The sequence below is a fragment of the Dermacentor albipictus genome, chromosome 9 (genome assembly GCF_038994185.2).
Source record: "Dermacentor albipictus isolate Rhodes 1998 colony chromosome 9, USDA_Dalb.pri_finalv2, whole genome shotgun sequence".
Lineage (NCBI taxonomy): Eukaryota > Metazoa > Arthropoda > Arachnida > Ixodida > Ixodidae > Dermacentor > Dermacentor albipictus.
Window position 1 is genome coordinate 12,288,041 of NC_091829.1, and position 20,042 is coordinate 12,308,082.

A 20,042-nucleotide genomic window follows, 5' to 3' on the forward strand; every position below is an offset into this window, starting at 1 on the left:
TATGTTGGAGCCCTGAAGTGGCCGCACGACCAGGATGTCAGCGATGAATTATCGGAAAAGATGCCCCAAAACAGCCATATGGCCACACCGATAGAGTCTGGGCAGCATACAAGAATATGCGTTGGACACACAGAGTTCGGCATCAAAAAGTTTATAATCATATTTTTTATCAACAGATACGTAAGCTTGCAAAAGAAATGAGGCAGTTTACGTACAGAAACTGAAGAAAGAAAACATGCCAAAAATCAAGATTTACCTTTGAAGGGACACCCAACCGTTCAGAACATGAATAGCAGCGGCTTCACTTCACAGGCACTCCCTTCACTCCAGCAATTTTGCTTTAATCTCCTCGTTGAAGACACACAGAATTATTCCCTACTTCCAGCGGTGTTGCCTCTACTTCCTTTTTAACTAAAAAGATGTTGGTCCATGACTATTTTCACAAACAACTGTTCAATTTGCCAATTTTAACTTTTTATTTCTGTTTGGCTGTTGCCTCTGCTCCTTTAGTAGATCGCTTAATTTCTGAACTCCTTGCATCTCTTGTTTCCAGTTGCCAATCTTGCACAAAAAGTGCTGTACAATTATGGAAAAACCAGACGAGGTAATGGCTGAGTCATATTGCTTATGGGTTTAACGGTTATTGCAGGGTTTGATGATGGACGTTGTTTCGCATTATATTATTTTCCACCTTATCTAAGACATATTTCAGGTATATGGTTCCAAGGATCTGCCAGCGTCGTGGCGGGCTGTCATTCGAGGAAATAATGAAGCAAAAGGAAAAGTTAAACGCAACTGGCGTTTTCTCCAGCTATAGCTCGTTCCACGTACATACAGACCAGCTGACTATGAACTGAATCCCTTTTCTGGTCCCTGGATGATTCTAAAAGAAGGTTGAACTAACAAAGCAACAGCGATGCACATGATCGTTGCAATAGAGGGTGACAACTGAACACATCTCGAGTTAACCATGCGGGCATCGGACCTATGAGAAAACTGGCCTTCACGCCCCAGGAGATGCCGACAACTACCACCATCCAAAAGGAGTCAAAAGGGCTGCAAGATGCTGACCCCCGAATAGCCGTCAAGTCTCAAGATTGATTTGGCAGCGCTTTAGGAATGTGTGCGAGGAGTGATGGCATGGGCGGGGAGGGGGGAAGGGGGGGTATGCCACTTAAGTTCAAGGAGGAGCCAATTGAGGCTTACGGCACAATACCAGGACTAATAACGCAGTTAGCGAAAAACAGCTCGGCCGTTCTGGTGCAGTTAATTTGAATTAATGACTCGTAATGGGAGATGTTTGCGATGCTTTTTATGAGCCCCAACATTATTGTAAATTATTTCGGTAGTTTTTGGGCACGCTCGCCGTACCCGGCTTTGCGACGCATTTAGTGCAAAGCAGCTCAGCTGTGTGATACAGTTTCGGATGTATTGAATATTACTGGGACAAGTTCACAACCCTTTTGCTAACCCCCAACATGATTGTAATTATTTTGTTCCATTTTGGGATAATATTGAGGCACACTCGCCACGCCTGTCGTGATGCAGTAAAAAGCAGCTCAGCCAAGGTGACAAAGTTAGTTTGGCTTGTACAGAATCTTAGTGGGACAAGTTTGCGACACCGTTTATGACCCTGCAACAACATACAGGGTCCTGAATATTTGGCTGCGTGTGTTCAAAAAAAGGATTTTGCACTCACCGCTGCACTGTTCTTGCTAAAATTTTGCAGAACAATCACATTTTGTTGTCGACTTCGTTTAGTATAACACTTGGCACGATTAGTTGCCTATTTTTTAAGATAAGAATGAGAAACTGTTTTCGCAGTAGGAAACTGCTTCGCAGACGAAATGGCATCCTGAAATCAGCTACTTACGCGGCAACAGCTCCTTCCTGCTGCTGCCAGCAGGCGGGAACACAAGTCTGTGCCAGGGCCGGCTTTTCAGACGCCAATTTTCCCATAGACGAAAACAGTTTCGCATTAGTCTTAAAAAACAGGCAACTAATCGTGCCAAGTGTTATCTGGCACGATTAGTTGGCGCGACTTGATCGGACAAGGCGCGATCAAGGCGCGACTTGATCGGACAATTATCCTTGGAAAAAGCAAAAATGAATATGCGCGGCTTGCCGTAGAGGCCTATCACATAAAAAGACAAGAAAATAACTGCATTAGTGACACATCGTTGTCCCTGCACCAATCAGAATTTGATTTCATATGTTTGCATATATGATAAGATGGCTGACGTCAGTAATGCATTCTGTGCGCCTGCGCGATTATGTGGCCTAGGTATATAAATGCATCGACGATGGAAGGAAAAAATGAAGTTGTTAGTCAGCGCCAGTGTGTGTCGTGTCTTTCTTTTTGTGGCTCGTCTTATATGTTTGCGCTGTTACGTTTAGTTCAGAAGTATGTACCAACTAGGCCCAAATGAAGTGTTGCTGAAATTCTGTCTTCTGAGCCACTGAAAACAGGCTTTACACCCAGGTATCTGTCTTGAGTGCAAGTAGAAGGCATTCTGCGAGCGTGTAACATGGTCTGGCTGAGAGCCTGTGTTGCAACCACCTCTGTGTACTTAGCGTACCTCTATAGCAATTGCTACGATTGAGTGGATGTCTCATTTTCCCCTAATTACTTCTTTCCCCACTGCAGGTTTCCGCAGAACTATTCTGTTAAACCCTTGCCTTTGCTTCAAGTTGTCGACAACTTTGACTTCGCTCTGCCATCTGCTAGCCGCCTGGTTAGCTCAGATGGTATAGCGACTGCCCCGAAAAGGCGGTGGTCCCGGCTTTGATTTCTGGACGAGGACGAATTTTTCTTCAACTGAGAGGTTTTTCTTTAGAGGAACCCGTATGGCTTTCCTTTGTAGCAATTGCTGTGATTGGGTGGATGTCTCATTTTCCCTTTATTGGCATACAATCCTGTCGGCACACGCCAAGTTGTTTTAGAAATGCGCAGTCACCCGTGTATTTGTGCTCTTAAAGTGCAGAAAATAATGCTCGTGAAGGGGTGGAATGCTTGAAAATTGGATGTTTTTTTTATATTTTATGGCAGTGTTTGGGAGGAGTCTATTTTCTACGAAATGTATGTAAAGGTGAATTTATTTGTAATGCCGCCCATTCAGCACTTACGTACGTTTTGCCTCTACACAGAGTATTCCTGTTATGTCTATATACCAAAAGGATACATGCTTGTTATTTACTTCCTTTTTCAGCTGATGCCACCTGGTGGAGCTTCGTACGGCAACTACTGCTGTGTACCTGGTGCCACAACTTTGGATGAACGCACAAAAAGCCCAAAATGATAATTTATATACAGCAAAATAAAATTTCATCATTTCAGAAGACGTCTTGCATTTACATTGTGAAACTGCATGTAGCACAGATTCGATGAAGGCTTGTAAAGATCATTTGCAATCACTTTTACTAACTAATAAAACGATTCTGTGCCAAGGCCACGCGTGGTTGAGCAGTTGAAGTGAAAAAAAAAAAAAAAAACATGCCACACCAATTAGCGGAACCAACTGGCCTTTAAAACACGTACGCCCAAAACCAAAACCAGAAGGTGTTAATCCCATCTGCTTTATGCACTACAGTCAATTCAGCTGCCGGGCTCTATGGGAGTGTCCGCTCTTGTTGAATTTCTTCTATTCTTTTGCATAAAAACTACTATGTTCTCTGGCAGCACCGTCATGGAAAGCAAAACAATCTTGTGTTTCAGCAACTTTATTTCACTTATCAGAAACAAAGAAATTTATCAAACCACGATTTCATCAACATGCTGCCAGGCATTTCTTCAACATCCATGCACTAGCAGCTGCTGCAGAGACTGGAATTTCTCTCCCCTGCCTCCAAGTGCAGTGCACGTGGGTGGATATTTCCCAAAAGATACCAAGGCGCCGTCAGGAGCCTCCAATACTTTTCATCTGGTCATGAAACTTCTGTGTAACGCTATGGAAGAGCTTCATATAGCGCCCGCAGTAGACGCGCCACAGCGATAGCACACGTAGAAGATGGACTGGAGCAGATGCCAAATGGACGCCACAGGCGTTCTGTGCGTACGCTCACTATTGCACAAAGCATGACTGCTTGTATCAGTGCACGAATATCATTGACACAACGTGCAAACTTCCGCCCTGTTTCTGTACATTGTTCAGAAATTTGAAGGCGAATAATTTCGATGCAAGTACAATGCCTTGTTTCATTTCCGGGTTCAACAACATTCAAACAGTGGCTTAGTTCATACCTCAAATTGTACACTTGGACTACATCATTAGAAACCGACTACTGAGGAAGTATACGTTGCACTTTTATGTAATTGTGCGAACTGAAACTGGCATTTTCAAACTAATAACTTACTAAACTTACAACTTAAAAGCTTACTAATAGCACGCTGAACTAGCTATCCAAATATAACCGTCTTATCCAACTAACTAGCTAGACTAAGTGCAAATAAAAACAGTTGAACGAAACAGTTCGTGCAAGGAAGGCTACTAGGGGGAAGGGGGGCGACATCAATCATAAAGCATTGCTGCGTATAATTTGAACACAAACACATTTGCAAATTAAGTTATTTTGCCAAAAGCTTGTGTTGCACATTCCCTCTACAAACATGCTAAAATAAATGTGGAAGAGGCACCTTTCCTCCAAAGATATTTGCATGATCGCGCAGCTCGGCCATCTGGTGCAGCAGACTGTTCACCTATTTCAAGTCAGCGCCTCAGGTGTAACTTTCTGTCCCTGTTCAACATTTTAAAAAATCATTAACTGTTAATCGTTCATTCTCCTCACCCTAGTGGAAAGCACAGAAGTGCTAAATGTGGATATAGTGAAAGATTTGCAATGTGTCCACTATATTTCCGGTAATGAAAAACAAGACTGCTAGGAATCTAAGAATTCTTAATGTGTAAACTCCATTATGCAGGTTTCCTGTTTAGTCTACGATATACAAGATGCTCGGATTTGCACACATCTGCGAATACCACCTTCCTAATAGGTGGCTTCTCAGTGAATAAAACTAGAAGCGCTGCCTTCTAACATGCTCAATGTTCAGTTTTTAGACAAATTCAAGCCATGAACTTACAAGAGGATAAACAGACTAAGATTTCAATGTCACTTAATGTCTTGTTGCAGGTAAATTAACAAATACAGTGCTGAATTTTCTCTCATCTAAGCACATTTTCCATTTTTGGGACAGAAAAAGAACAACAAAGTTATGTAAATGCATGTACTATCATTATCCTTTCTTCAAGTTGCCAGCGTTTCAGACAGTGGCGAAAATATTTTCGAAACTGCAGTATCCGATATGTGTTTCGTATACAGTCGAACACGATTATATCGAGCCCGTTTACATTGAATTATTCTATATATAGAACAATTTCTGGATTCTGGACAAGGTATAGTTAGAATGAGTATATATAGCAAAAATTACGCTTACATCGAACAAAAATAGCAGTGACTCGCGATATATCGAACATCAAGCGGCGGAAAAGTGCCCCCAGAAGTTGGCTTTCCCTCGCGGCGGCGAGAAAACCGGCAGCGCCGAGCGAGTCGTCGACAACCCCCCGCAAAAAATTATCCTGGCCCACCCGCAATGCTTGCTCAGACAGCCAATCAGAGGCTCTTGCGCGCTCTTCGTGCAAGATGGCAAAAGTGTGAGTTGTCTCACTGCTTTTCTGGTTCATTGTGTGTGCGCCTTGTGGGCCTTCTCCTGCAGTGTTGCCGTGATGGAGTGGCAGAATTCGCCTTTCGTCTTGAAGCTCGAAATCATAAATTGGGTCGAACGCGGTGAAAACTTAGACGTTGCGGCAGCTTGCAAGATTCCGAGGAGCACTCCCAGCACGATCTTGAAGAACAAGGGGGAGATTAGCGCTAAAGCAGCCAAACTTGTGACCCGATGCTTGTGGCGCCCGACGTGTATACACAGTCGTGTACGAGTGGTTCATCCGAAATTGCTTCAGCCGCGCCGGCTTCCGCGTGCTCGGTGGTGACTGTAAATTCCGATTAATGTGACAAAGCCGTTGCCTGTGTTGCCTAAGTTTGGAGTGAGCTGTCCGAATTTCCAAAAGCTGTTGACGAATCAACAGTGGACGAGTTTGTGAGTGCAAATGATGGTGTCGCGACTACGGGATAGTCCGAAAACGAAGACTACATTGCCGACATCGTACCGAGCACAAGTGAAAGTGGGCACAATGAGGAAAGCAACGACGGTCTTTGCCCACGTTCTCTGAATTGATTGGTGCGCTCACGCTAGTCCAGTGCTTCTGCGGGAATGCGGAAGGTTGCAGCCTCAGCTGCTCCGACTCCTTAGACAATCTGGAGAAGTGCACGCGTCGCAGGCAGCGAAATTGCCCAAGCAGAAGAAAATGCAGGACTATTTCATGCGAGACTAGTTTCGTCAATAACGTGATTTTATAAATGGTATGTCCTTTTATGACATCCAATTATTTAGGAGGCTTATATCGAATTATGCTCTATATCGAACTGACAGGCGTTTTTTTTTTTCGAGTTTGATATAGCCAGGCTCGACTGTAATAGAAAGTAGGAGTGTGCAAATACAGAATACTAGATTTGAAATTGGCTTCCTTTTTCTTGGATTGATTAGATATAAAAATATTGAACCAAACATGTGAAAATTTATCACAAAGTTTATTGCTTAGAAATTCTGAGCAAGAAGAAGTGGTGCCACACATGGCCGGGAATCTACTAGCATTGCACAAGGATGTTGCAAGCTGTCCCTAAAATAGGTAGGTATCTAGGGATCAAGTTGTATAGTGTGGTCTATTTTAAAGGGAACACCAAATTAGTATGCCAGCACTAATTACAGCTGTTTTTATTTCAAGGCCTGGGAAGTTTTGTTTTCTAAATCAATAAAATGTCTCTTTAACAGAATCCAGTGGTTTTTGAACTCTGACGCTGAAGTTATCCAGTACAACATCTCTTATGAGATTTTCAGTTTAATAGTGGACCTATGCTTAACCCTTTCGCTGTCACGGACGTACCGGTACGTCTTCGCACTTACCCCCTACAGTGTCACTGATGTACCGGTACGTTCTCGATCGTGCTTTCAAAATTTCGCGCCTGTGCGCAAAGCTAGCGCTCCTGGACTGGCATGCCATCTGTTTACTATTCCTACAAGTTCGTATTTTCATCCCGACCTATGTTGGTACATGTATTGAAGAGTACGGTGCGAGTGCCACTCGCCCCTCTCTCTTTGCTGAGTGGCAGGGTGGCTCCGCGTTTGCTGGATCGTGCGTCGCGCGCGTGTGGTTATGGGTTCAAGGGTTGTTCTGCCATCTCCGCTGGTTTGAAGGTTTTTATTTCTCTTCTGTTGGTGTGTCTGCTACGGCGCGTCAAGTTCAGGGGCACGCGCCGTTGCTTCTCTGAAAAAAGTGACTCGATTGCTGCTTTCGCTCTCTTGCCAAACCCTCGCTTCCGACTTGCCGCAGTAAACGGAGAGCCCTTCCAACTTTGTTTCAGCCCTTTTCCATCTCCCTCTCTCTTCTTGATCACGCAACGTCCCATTTCTCTCCGTTGTGCGGGGGCACTGCGAGCTGTCAAGAAGAGTGGACGCATTTTACGTTGGCTCCATCGAATCGATGTCCTGCCACCAAAGATTTGTTCTGCTCCGCCCAAAACCAGTTGGACTACATCCATGAAGTTACCAGGAACCCGTGAACATCATTATTATCCAGGTGGGCCAATTCAATTCAATTCAATTCTTCAACTACGCGAACGCCGTAGGCGCGGTAGCCGTGGACGCGGCACCAGACATGGCCTCCATGGCTCTCGTACGGGGCTATGACCCAGACAGCATGCGAGAAATGAAGCTTTCGACCGCGGAGACGCCAGTTTTTGATGTAACTACGGAGTATACCATCCAGAAAAAGTTGGAACGGTGGGAGCGAGCAACCTCGACGTGCGCCCATTCCGAACATTAACGCAGCCACGGTGGTGGCAGTGTCGACCACGTCACCACTCTGGCTCTTGGCAAGCAAGCTCAAAGTAAATGCTGGAAGCCACAAGTCATGCCGAAATTCGGAGCGGAAGACGCTGTGGTCATCATCAAACCAAAGGGAACTATGAACCTCGCACAATTTAAGGGCAGACACCAGATCGGGGAAGCAACGTACGCTGCCGCCGGCATTCCGCGGGCGTCGCAGGCGCTCGCTATTTGGCCGGCCTGGGACCAGAATATAATTATTATTGGCATCAAGAACGCCCAAGTTATTCGTTAGGTCCTTGCGATCGAACAGCTCCAACTTGGAGGACAGGCCCAAGCGGTTCAAGCTTTCCTCAAGTCATCGGACAACACATGCTGTGGTGTTATTCGAATGGATCCCACAGCCACTGAAGCGGATATTACTCAAGCCATTTATTCGCCAGAGGCTCCAGTAGTAGGAGTCCGAAAATTAGGAGAGACCAACGTAGCAGCGATCACGTTCGAGGGCCGGAAGGTGCCTTTCAACGTTTATTATTGGGGCGAAGCTGTGCCGGTTCGCCTCTACCGCAATACGACGCCAGCCTGTCCCCGCTGCGGCACGATCGGACATCGCGCCGATGTTTGCCCTAATCCACAGGCCGGTCGATGCCAGGCTTGCGGCGAGACGGATCTAGAGGAGGGCCAAGTGTGTCAACCCAGCTGCCTCATTTGCGGGGGCTCTCATGCCACGAGATCAATTCAGTGCACGCAAAAGTACAGGAGAGGCCGTGCTGGAAATGGGGCCAAGCGGAAGCCCGTCAATGGAAAAGCCAGTCAGCAACATCACTCCAGGAACGCTGGAGGGAGCGAAGCCCCCGACCTGCATGCTCGGACGCAGGGAGCGACCCCTTCACCTCGACTGCATGCAGGAGCCTTCAGAGGGGGCCCTAAATGAGGCGGTCGTCCAGCAGACAAGCACGATGGGCCAGAGCCAGAACACAGTCCCGGGAACAAAACGAGCAGCAACAAGGTGAGCTGGGCCAGTGTGGTTGCCTCCCCTCCCCTCACGTTGTCTAATGAGAGACTTAGGGCTGAGAACGAAAGGCTCAAACTAGAAATACAACAACTTAGAGAGAAGACAGCAGCAAACGATACAGGAAACTCTAGAGCACTTCAGGTACCCTCAGCTCAGGCGATGGAGGAGGACAACCCTCCCCCGCCGCTGTCAGGTAGTGCGACTAAGTCATCCCCTCGTACGTCAGAATTCGGCCGAGGAGCGTCGGGCGGCAGCGTAGCGTTGGCGGCTGCACCCTCGACAGAGGAGTGTACGACACGCGCAGATGTGGATGCAATTACAAAGAAATTCAGTGCATGGATGGAAAGCATGGAAAAGCGCATGCGAGAGGGAATCGAGAAAATGGAATGTCGCATGCTACCAAGCCTACAGGCCAGCGTAGAAAGAATTGAAGAGACGCTAAGCAAAAAAATTGAGCAGAACTTACAAGGAATGACAGAGCAGACAATACATAAAATTTTAGAGCGGCATCTCTCAAAACTCCATGCTTACGAGATTAGGATTGACTGTAAGTTACAAGAATTCGCTGAATGCTCGCGCACTAAGAGACCCAGATTGAGAGGAAAAATGAGCACCATGCAGATTGCATCTGATGATGTGCTTGACCTGAGTAAAGAACAAGGACTGACCTCTTCCAGTTTGCAATATGGCTCGTCAAACTAAGTTAACAATATTACAATGGAACTGCAGGGGTTTTAAACGTAAGCGGGAATCTCTGCAACAATATGTGGACTGTCTAGATAAGAGGCCGGACGTAATCACGCTAAGGACGTTAATGTGGCAGTTAAACTCAGGTCGTACAGTATGCATCGAACTAACACTTCGACTTGGATACTTCTACATAAAGACAGTATGGCTTCAACTATAGACCTCGAACTTAATGCTGAAATAGAACATGTGTTTATTCGTATCCTCCCTAACACTCGTTCCAGAAAAAGGGGCGTACGTACTTAACATATGCAGCCGCCCTAAACACAGGACAGCAGTCTTCGGCGAAATTTTTCGGAAAGCAATGCAGGCTGCAAAAACTGTGCCTCTCATTATAGTGGGGGATTTTAACGCGCACAGCTTTCTTTGGGATTACAACAACGAAAACGTAAAAGGCAGGAAACTGGCAGCAGCAATATCGGATATGGCTCTCACTATTCTGACGGACCCGCAGCATCCTACAAGAATAGGCAATAGCGCAGTGTGGAAGAAGGACTTTTGAATACATCAGAGACTTCCTACTAGAAGACAGGCTCATGTAAAAATTGGAGATTTTAGGTCCCAGCCAATCCCTATGGGCACCAGTGGTACGCCACAAGGAGCCATCCTCTCCCCTCTGCTCTTCAATATTGCTCTTATAAATTTGCCTGAGCAACTCGATCGCATAGAAGGAATTCAGCATGCCGTCTATGCAGATGACATCACGGTCTGGGTGACGAAGGGCAGTCTGGGGCAGATGGAAGAGGCGCTCCAAGAGGCTGCTTCGACAGTTCAAAAATATGCTGAGGAGTGCGGACTGCGCTGCTCTCCGGAAAAATCGGCACTTCTAATCATGCGCAGACGAGAAGATGAAGCCCCGGTCAAAATTAGGGTGCACGACGCTGCGATCCCTGAAGTGGAGACAGTGCGTATCCTGGGATTACTGGTTAACAACAAGGGTGTCAACGCAGCAATGATTACTCAACTCCGTACATCCTGCGAACAAGTAATGCGAATGATCACATGTATCACCAATAAAACGAGAGGGATGATGGAGAATGACACTCTTCGGTTGGTCAAAGCCTTTATACTCAGCAGAATTGTGTACGTATCTCTGTACCTTCGGATGAGGAGGTGCGATTTAAAACATTTCGATGTCATGATCAGAACAGCATGTAAGAAGGCACTAGGACTGTCGGTCAAAACATCTACAGAACGCTTATTGCAGTTGGGGGTGCACAATACAACAGATGAGATAATTGAGGCCCACCTATTAAGTCAATATGCCACGTTGGCAGGAACGAAAATGGGACGCAAGGTACTAGAGGACCTAAATATGAGCTGTCCTTACTATACGGCAACAAGACAAGACATTCCGAAAGAGTGGAGGGGCAAATTCGTGACACTGCCCCTTCCTAAAAACATGCACCCAGAATATCATCAAGCAAGGAGGAGGGCAAGAGCCAAGAAGATGGACCAGATCTATTCTAAATTAGAGGGAGCCTTCTTTGTGGATGCTGCAGGTCCGGTGGGAGGAGTCTCCACAACATCGGTGGTGCATCAAGGGCAGACGGTCAATGGACTTTCTGTTCGGCACGGGGAAATTGCAGAATTGGAAGAGGCGGCGATCGCCATGGCGGCTTTGCATCCTAGTTCAGAATACATCATTACAGACTCGCAAACTGCATATAGAACATGTGCTGGTGGGTTAGTTGGTTAAGTATGATTACAAAGACGGCGCCGAATAAAACAACACACGAAGAAGGGGAACATGAGACAACATGTAGGCACCTAAGTGTTGTCTCGTGTTCCCCTTCTTCGTGTGTTGTTTTATTCGGTGCCGTCTTTGTAATCATGCATATAGAAATTACATGCGGGGCCGAATTGCACAGCTAGCTTGCAGGATCCTCAAACAATCTGGGGTCTTCGCTTCGCGCAAAGAGCTGATTTGGGTGCCAGGTCACGAGGGTATAGAGGGAAATGAGCGTGCACACGCTGCCGCCCGAGCTTTTCTCCCCCGGGGTCCCTCCTTCTCCCTCCCCGAAGACTCGGACTTCCCAGTGCCATTAATAACTTATGCAGAAGTATTACAACACTTGCGCTTATCGCGACGAAAATACTCGGGCCCAGCTAAGGGATTAGACAAATCAGAAGAATGTCATTTACGAACGTTACAAACCCTGTCATTTAATAACCCAGTCAAGCTACATGCTATTAAGCCACAATCTTTTTCAGACGAGTGTAAATTCTGCGGGCAGAAAGCAGATTTGTACCATATGGTATGGGCCTGCCAGGCTAATATTGCCTTAGAAACTATAAAACAGCCAACGTGGGAAGGATGGGAGGCAGCCCTGTCCAGCTCAACCCTCAAGGACCAGCGAGCCCCCGCGGAAAGAGCTAGGGCGGCGGCCTTTGCCAACGGAATTCCGGAATAAGAATTCTACCACCCTTCTCCTAACTCCCCTCTCTTTTTTTTTTCTTTAAATAAAACGTTTTCATCATCATCATCATCTCCATTGTGCGGGCAACTGAAAGCGCATCCTCCCCGCGCGCGGTAACTTCGGATGGCTGAGCGCGCGGGACCTTCGTCTGCTCATTAAAGCGGTGGCTCTTCCGATTCAGAATACGAGCCGAGCTCAGATTTGGACTCACACAGAGTCTCATGCGAGGAAGAGGCGAGTTCCGCATCGTCAGATTCGGATGTTGAACGGATGTTATAGTCAGGCAGCTGCCGAACACTGAAATGTGCATATTGCATTGACTATGTTATTTGTATACCAATCATAATCAAAAATAATTTGCTACGTTAATTCCCCGTTATGCTCGTTCTCTGAAACCAAGCCGACACTGGTGGTGTGTCACAGCCAGAAAGGTCCGACAGTGAAAGGCTTAATGGCAATTTTTTTTTTTTTTATTGCATAGAAAGCTTTACTCCAAAAATCGAATGGTTTTCCTAGCTTTGCAGGTCATGGGTGTTGCAGGTTGAGCATCAGCTCGCAAGGGTCAATATATGGCACGGACGAAACTGCAGACAACGCATCACATGACTTTATTCGCACTCTGCACGGTGACGGTAAAGAGCATGGAACTTTTCACTGTCGGGTTCAGCATCATTTGCGCCTTGTCGAAGGTTCTGAAATCTAGAGGGCTGCAGCGAATTTGCACGAGGCACTTTTTGTGTAATCCAATCATACTTTAAATTTTTTGCCTTTCTGAAAGGAAGCAGCCACAGCTCACCAAATCTGTTCAGCACCAGGCCTATGGAGAAGTAAATGTGGCAGTTGCAAGAAGAAGTACATGCTCACGCTGTGCGAAGTAATGAGGCAGGGTTCCTGATCGCAGAGCGTGCCAGTTTTCACCTCGACTGGGCAGCTCCAGGTCACAGGCCAGCTCGAGTACTGTGATACCGAGACTGAAAAATCAGACAGAACAAATGATATACTATTTGCCTGTTTGCAGCCCACCTCCAACTATTTTGTGCAAGAAAAAGTAAATTAAAAAGTAAAATTTTGAGAAAGATATTAGTAAAGAGGTGGAGAGGTGGAGATTGGCTGCAGGCAGATCCAAGATTCAATAATGTAATGATTTCCTTTGAATTTTCCTTTTTCTTTTTGCACTTGCTCAGTGGTACGAGTGGTGCTTTAATTGTTTTCATCATGGTCAGCCAGTTGCGAACGATCGACGATAAGAGAAATGGAACAAAGAGAAAGGAATCTTAGCAAGGTAAGCAGACTTAGGTAAAAGTTTAGGCTAGTCAGTTGGTAATCTGAAATATGCTTACAGAACTGTCCATGCTGTTTCCTGTCTGCCTATAACCAGCCTTACTGCAGTGCCTGCATATTTAGGATGAAAGGAATCCTAGCCTTGCTGGATGGCCCTATCCAAGTCCTATCGTCGCAGTTTTACCAATAATGGCTCTGCACGAGAGCAGGCTAAATCCTGTCAATACTTTGACATCCCTTTGGACACCACTCAGGACTTTTCTAAACATGGCACTGTGGTTGCCTTTGAATTAATTAAAAGGGGTCTTGAACCACTTTTCATTGAAGTCAGGAAATGCATTTGAAGTTAAAATAGACTATTTCAGAAATACTGAGCTGCAAAAAGTACTTCAATGCATTCAGCAGAAGCAGAGTTATTGGCAATCAAGGGATTCCTACAACCCACTTTGCATTGCTCCTACTCCTTCCTTTTTCAATGTTTTGCAGTGCAAATGCTACGGCGAAATGGGGCACGCCCACAACGCCCTGCCTACTGAATGTCACCAGGGTGCATAGTTCAAATTTGATTTGGAATGTTCAAGTAGACAGTTTCCATAGAACTATTAAGTCAAACTCTTGCCTTTGCTTCTGAGCTGTTCATAAATTCGACTTCACCTGCCATCTGCTGGCCTCCTGGTTAGCTCAGATGGTTAGCTCAGCTGCCCCAAAAAGGCGGTAATCCCGGGTTCTCGAGTCCTGGACTAGGACGAATTTTCTTTCGAGGAACCCTTATGTGTTTCCTTTGTAGCACTTAGCTACGTGTGAGTGGATGTCTTATTTTGCCTTTATTAATTACTTCTATCCACCTTACAGGTTTCTGCAGAACTATTACATCACACTCTCGCCTTTATGAAATTCTTACCAAAATTTGCAAGCAGAATTTTGTTTAATTCAACCTGTTTATTAAACTGCAGATAAATATATACATGGTAACAGTAGGAAAAAAGGCACTGATCCAAAGACCCTTCTTGATTGATGTCGGCTATTGGCCAATAGCAGCCGTGTATGAATATGCTATATGACAAAATAGAGCACCTGAAAAAAAAAATTGAGAAGGCTTCTGTTGAAGAGAAAGTGCTTGAGAAAAGGGTCACTTCATGCTTTGCTTTTAAGTACCATGCAATAAGTGCAAAATTTGGCCAAGATGTTCGCAGCTGTGTATGCCGTCCGTGGACTGAATTTTTCTTCTTCATGAAGACTGAGGGGTGGTTGAGGGCCCCTTTAAATTCTGGGGTTTTACATGCCAAAACCATGATGAGAAATGCTATAGTGGGGGGCTTTGGATTAATTTTGACCACTTGCATTGCTTTAACATGCACCTAAAGTTAACAAGGGAATTCTTGCACTTCATCTCCTGTTGAAATGCGGCCACCGCAGCCAAGAAAGCCTACAGCCTGTATCATTGTTCACCATTTTCTACATGTTCCAGCATTGCTTAGTTGATCTATTGAGAACCAGCATATTAGCATGACATGGTCAGCCTCAATTGCATGGAAGTCTTTAATTGCATGGAACTTTGCAGAAATTTGTTTCTGTGAAGAAAAAAAAATGGAGGTGTGCTTGGTGTATCGCCCACTAAAAGTGTACAATATTCTTCCAACAGCACCATGCCACAACACACACGGTGAAACAAATAAGTGAAGATGCTTATCGCAGTAAGGTTGGCAGCGATAGCTGTGAACGCAAAGTGTGACAACCTGGGAGAAAATGTGATTGTACTGGAAGAGGAACTGGTATGTGTGCCGGCATGTTAATGTTGCACGAGCTCGCACCTACATCTCTCGATGACATGTGCCTCATGCCTTTCCTTGTTGGCAAGGGATGTAACAACCGGAAAATGTATCATACAATTGAAATTTGCTTGATTTAATTCATTTAATGAACATTGTTAACAAAAGATGGTGTTTTCTGGGAATGTGTTAACAAGTAAAAGAAGTGTAACTGTATAAGCTCTTTTTTGTTTGCATTCTCAATTGAAAACAATGGCACCGGGAAATCACACGAAGCACAAACGTATCAACGGGGTTCTACTTTACCTGAAGATGTCGGCTGCCTTCGTGAAGTGGCCCTCCATCAGCTCTGGTGCAAGGTAGCATGGGTCACCCTCCAGAGGGTCTGAGGAGTCGTCCTGAAAAATGAAACGCCTGATGAAAACAATTTTGGTGGATATATATTGGTGCAATAATTAGTTCTTTAAAGCAGGTGCAAATATAAACCAAGCAGACACATTAACCAAGCTCAACACAATTTTCACTCCAGCTCAGAACCAGCCGGCTGAAATCTACATGCCTTTGATTGCTTTTATGTTCAGGGATTTTCTTATCCCACATGCATATTCATATACAGCTGCAAACGCTAGAGCAACTCCCTTACTGCCTGCATTTTAAACCAAAAAACAGGCATCACATATGCAAGAAAGACAAAGGAATACATTCAGCATCTTGATGTAACATTTCTTTATATACTGCAACTTTGTTACATGAGATTGTTGCATAAACGAGAACAAACGGATGTTATACAGTTAAACCTTGATATAACAAAGTTGGTGAAATCAGCAATTTGCTTCGTTGTATCGAAATTTAATTCCATAGAAATATGATATTCAGTCACCGATCAATTTTTCTTACACGGAAAGGGGCCACATAATTTTCCGAATTATTGGGCAATCGAAAAAAGTAAACTTTATTGAGAAAACAATTCATTTTGATAAATTTGGCAGTCAGCTACAAATGATATGGTTTCATGCCACGTACGTTGACCATTCTTCTCGGCGGTACTAATTAAGTGAATACAGCCACGCTTTCACGTGCACTCTGCCCCTGTGACTGATAGCGTCATCCCAGTGCGGGCGATGCTATCAGAAAAAGCCCGGGCAGAGGAGTGCGAATGCTTTGTCTGCTTCTCACTTCAAAGGGTCAGCGAAACTCGAGATTACACAACCTCTAATAAATACTAAACGCTCGGTAAGACAGCTTACATGGTGCCACGCAGTCTCGGCATGCCCACTCTTTGCATTCGCCGCAGATTACCTCTAAAGCCATGTGTGCCACTGTATCTGCGCTCAGCCGCGCTTGCAGCCATGCGTAGCTACTGCCGAAACATGTGCCAACTTAGCCCCCCCCCCCCTCACGTGCGCTTGATTGCATTACTGGGAGCTCGCTCCCTTCTTTCCCTTTGCTCGTGCGCAGCCGAAAGGCGGCACTCATGAACCCACCATCTCCTCTGACCCTTGCACACTTTCACTTGCACCTAAAGCAGACAGTGCACACAGGATCTTATCACACTTCAACTTTATACGAATATGTGGCTCCACTTCTGGGGTCGCTCTTGTGCAGCTGGCAATTTGAGAGGTGCGTTAGCTAACAGCCACTTGCAATTCAATCATTCAACCATCTGCGTCAGCAGAAGTTTCCATTTATTGTCTCGGCATTCCTTTGTAGTGGCAGTGAAATTTCATTATATTGAAGTTCTAAATATATAGTGTTCTATGGATAAGAGGTTAAGAAAAATAAATGGTTAGTTGCATCAAGGTCAGTTGCGTCACTCTTGCCAAGCCTTCTGCCAGCAGCCATTGGTCATCCATTCCCTTGTTCAAAATAAATTTGATCTAGACGCATGTCCATCTTAAATCCTTTTCCACTTGAAGATTTGTGAACATTTGAAATGGGCTTACGTGCCGGCACCGCATATATAGAAAACATGTAGCTGCTGTGAACGACTCAGTGATAAGATAAATTACGCTCTGTTAACGGTCCCTGACATAACTGCAGGAATAGTTCTCTTGGGCAATGATCATTAAACGGCTGGTTTCGGCAGCCAAAATGCAGTCACATAATTTTTCACCAAACGTGTGTGAAGCTTTCTTTAAACAATCTTTACAACATTTCTTGCCTTCCGGCCTCGGTGAGAAAACTTCATATGCGTGCTGGAAAATATAGCACCACTTTTTGTTGCGAGGTACAATGGGTTTGCACACTAACTTTTCAGCTGTTCGAGCCATGGGCGTAGTCAGGATTTTATTTCGGGGGATCAAGGGGGGTCCTACCCCCTACATGTACGTTTGTGTGTTGTAGGGATTGGGGGACGGGCTTCGAGATGAAAACCCAAAACTTGGGAGTATTTATTCTACATTCTTTACAAGGAGGTGAGCGTCAACTAACAGACGTACAGACATTACGGGCCGGCAGCAACTCGGACGCTGCGGCCCGCGGCAAGAAGTTCGAGAGAGGTGAAACAGGGAATCAGGGCATGTCCCAGAATGCTCAGGTCTCTCTGGAAGGCTTCTTATAAACCCTTCGAGCACTGCAAGTCACGTCATGTTTGACCAATGGGAGAGTCCACTCCGATGACGCCACTTTCAGCCAATGGTAGGCGCCCGTGTCGTGGTGTCACACCTGGCGGCTTGCTGCGGTCTTGCATCGCAGACTGGCAATACACTTCGAACAAGGAGAAGGGGAGGGCTGCACCTGCTCCATTGTCCGACGCCCACCTGCAAATCCCGGCGGTGCACGAACTTGTTGGCACGTGAACTTGATGCCTTAAACTTGTTTGCTAGGCCGCTTCTCTGGAATGCGCTTTCCTGCTTCTGCATTCCTCAATTAGCTGCGCTGCAATCCGACGTGGTCTGGGGAACTCGAAGTAATCGCAGGAACCAGCTCCATATCTAACAGCTCGTCCTCGCCCCGGTTGTTCTGAATGGCCGGTGAAATCAATTCGCTGGCCATGAGGAACGCTGATAGAAGCTGCAGGGTACTGGGGTCGAGCCACGTTTGACGAACTTCGGGATCCTGGGCCCTGGAGAACAAACGTCAAACAAACAAAACAGCACAGCGCTGCACCACGCGTAAGCGCAGGCTCTTCACCCCTGACTCGCCAGACTATTACTGAGTCAAAATCAACCCTGATCTTTTATTTCCCCAATTTCGACAAAACAGTTCCAACCACCCTTCCAAACCGCTATCCATTTCTCCCCGAATGCCGACAAGACCAGAGCACTATTGTTGTTGCAAAACAAAAGGGTCGTTGAGGATGCAAACAACAAATGAAAACAGCCGAACATAACATAAGTGGCCTAACTACACGAACAGCATGTTTCCAATCTATCGCAGTGGCGTACTTATCACACGTATTGGTGCCACTGAACAATCTGGTCAACCTCACAAGTACGTAATCACAAGCGCACTAGCCTTGTGGTCATTAAACAAAACGCGTACTTGCGTTGTAGGCAAACTCTTCATTCACGCTTACTCACGTTTCTTTCCTGAAAGTCCTACAGGACACGTGACATAAACGAACAATTAAACTCGCGGGACTTACACACTCCGCAGAACTCTTAAAATGATGCGTCTTCTACTAACTCTTTCCACGCACGTTCACTAAAGAAGTCAGAATACACGGCTGCCCTCACGCACACTAGCAACCCAGTCATAAATCTGCTTCCTTCCGTCCACACAGGACACGCGCTAATGGAACTAAGAACGCTTCTCCGTGCAAATCATGCACTCACTGAAAATCTACGCGCTTAACCTTAGAAAATTCAACACTTAAAAAGAAAGAAGGTTAAATAACACACACGCGCGTTACGATAGGCCTCTTAACAATAACCTTGACCCTCAGGTTACTCACACACATACACACAAAAAATAGCCTATCTACTTATTAATGAGCATCTCGCGAGACTACATGTTTACTTAAAACGCATCTTTCAAATCTCGGAGCTTTCTCAAACCAAAACATAAACAAAGCTCAAACCTTACACATTGAAAGAAATCCTACTCTCAAATCGCGAAAACTTTCCGATGCCCAAAAATAAAACAAAATAACATTTCACTTCTACGGAAGCTCTCTTGGCTTCCCGTTCCCGATTGCTTACGACTGACTCATACTTTGAGTCGAACCCGTGGTGGGCGTGGTCTGAAAGCTACTCCGGCTGCCGAGAGACAACAAAAGGGCTGATTCACTATCAGCTCCCCCAAGACGTTACGGTCTCCTGCCAATTTGCGTCCTCGCGCCCCGCTTTCAACACAAACTCGATTGACCGCGTCGCAACTCCCCACCTGGTCTCGTCCTGCCACCTTGCGTTTCTTCGAACTGCACGCTGAGCTTTGAAAAGAACTACGGAACGACGAGGAGATTAACTGCCCCGTGCCCTTTGTCCGCGTCCGCGCAGAACATTCTTCGCGGTCCCCCTTTGACCGGTGGCTTGAACGTTTTCGATGCGTCAACATCGTCCGAGACGACCGCATCTTTTTCCTCCTCGCGCCCTGCCCATTTGGGTTTCTCGCCATTTTTGGCGGCGCTACATTATTTACCGACTTTCGGTCTTTACCGCGCTTCTTTTTACGGCGCTTTCTCTTTGCACTCGCTTTCATGTCGCCTCGTGCCTCGTGCTGGCCGGTACACATTTCGTCGGCCCGGATCGGTCTCTTACCCGCACAGTCTGAGTGATTCTCACTTAAATCTACTCTCTCTCTGCCTCGACTGGCGGACAGCTCAACCGACTCTGGCACAATGCAGCAGGCTTTACTCGAGTAAGACAACTCGCACTCTTGCGAACTGCCCTCTGCTACATTGCCCAGCGCACGCTGCGCATCGACACACAGCC

At 45.9% G+C, this 20,042-nt stretch overlaps 1 protein-coding gene across 1 annotated transcript in view; it reads right to left on the reverse strand.

Annotated features, from left to right (window-relative positions):
• The window catches only part of LOC135911122 (membrane-associated tyrosine- and threonine-specific cdc2-inhibitory kinase-like), a 47,722-nt gene that overhangs the window by 13,272 nt on the left and 14,408 nt on the right, over window positions 1-20,042 (reverse strand). Inside the window, exons 6-7 of the mRNA XM_065443247.1 lie at window positions 15,475-15,566; window positions 12,983-13,089 (exon numbers count right to left, since the gene is read on the reverse strand). Coding sequence (XP_065299319.1) covers window positions 12,983-13,089; window positions 15,475-15,566 — 199 coding nt within the window. The remainder of the gene's footprint in view (window positions 1-12,982; window positions 13,090-15,474; window positions 15,567-20,042) is intronic.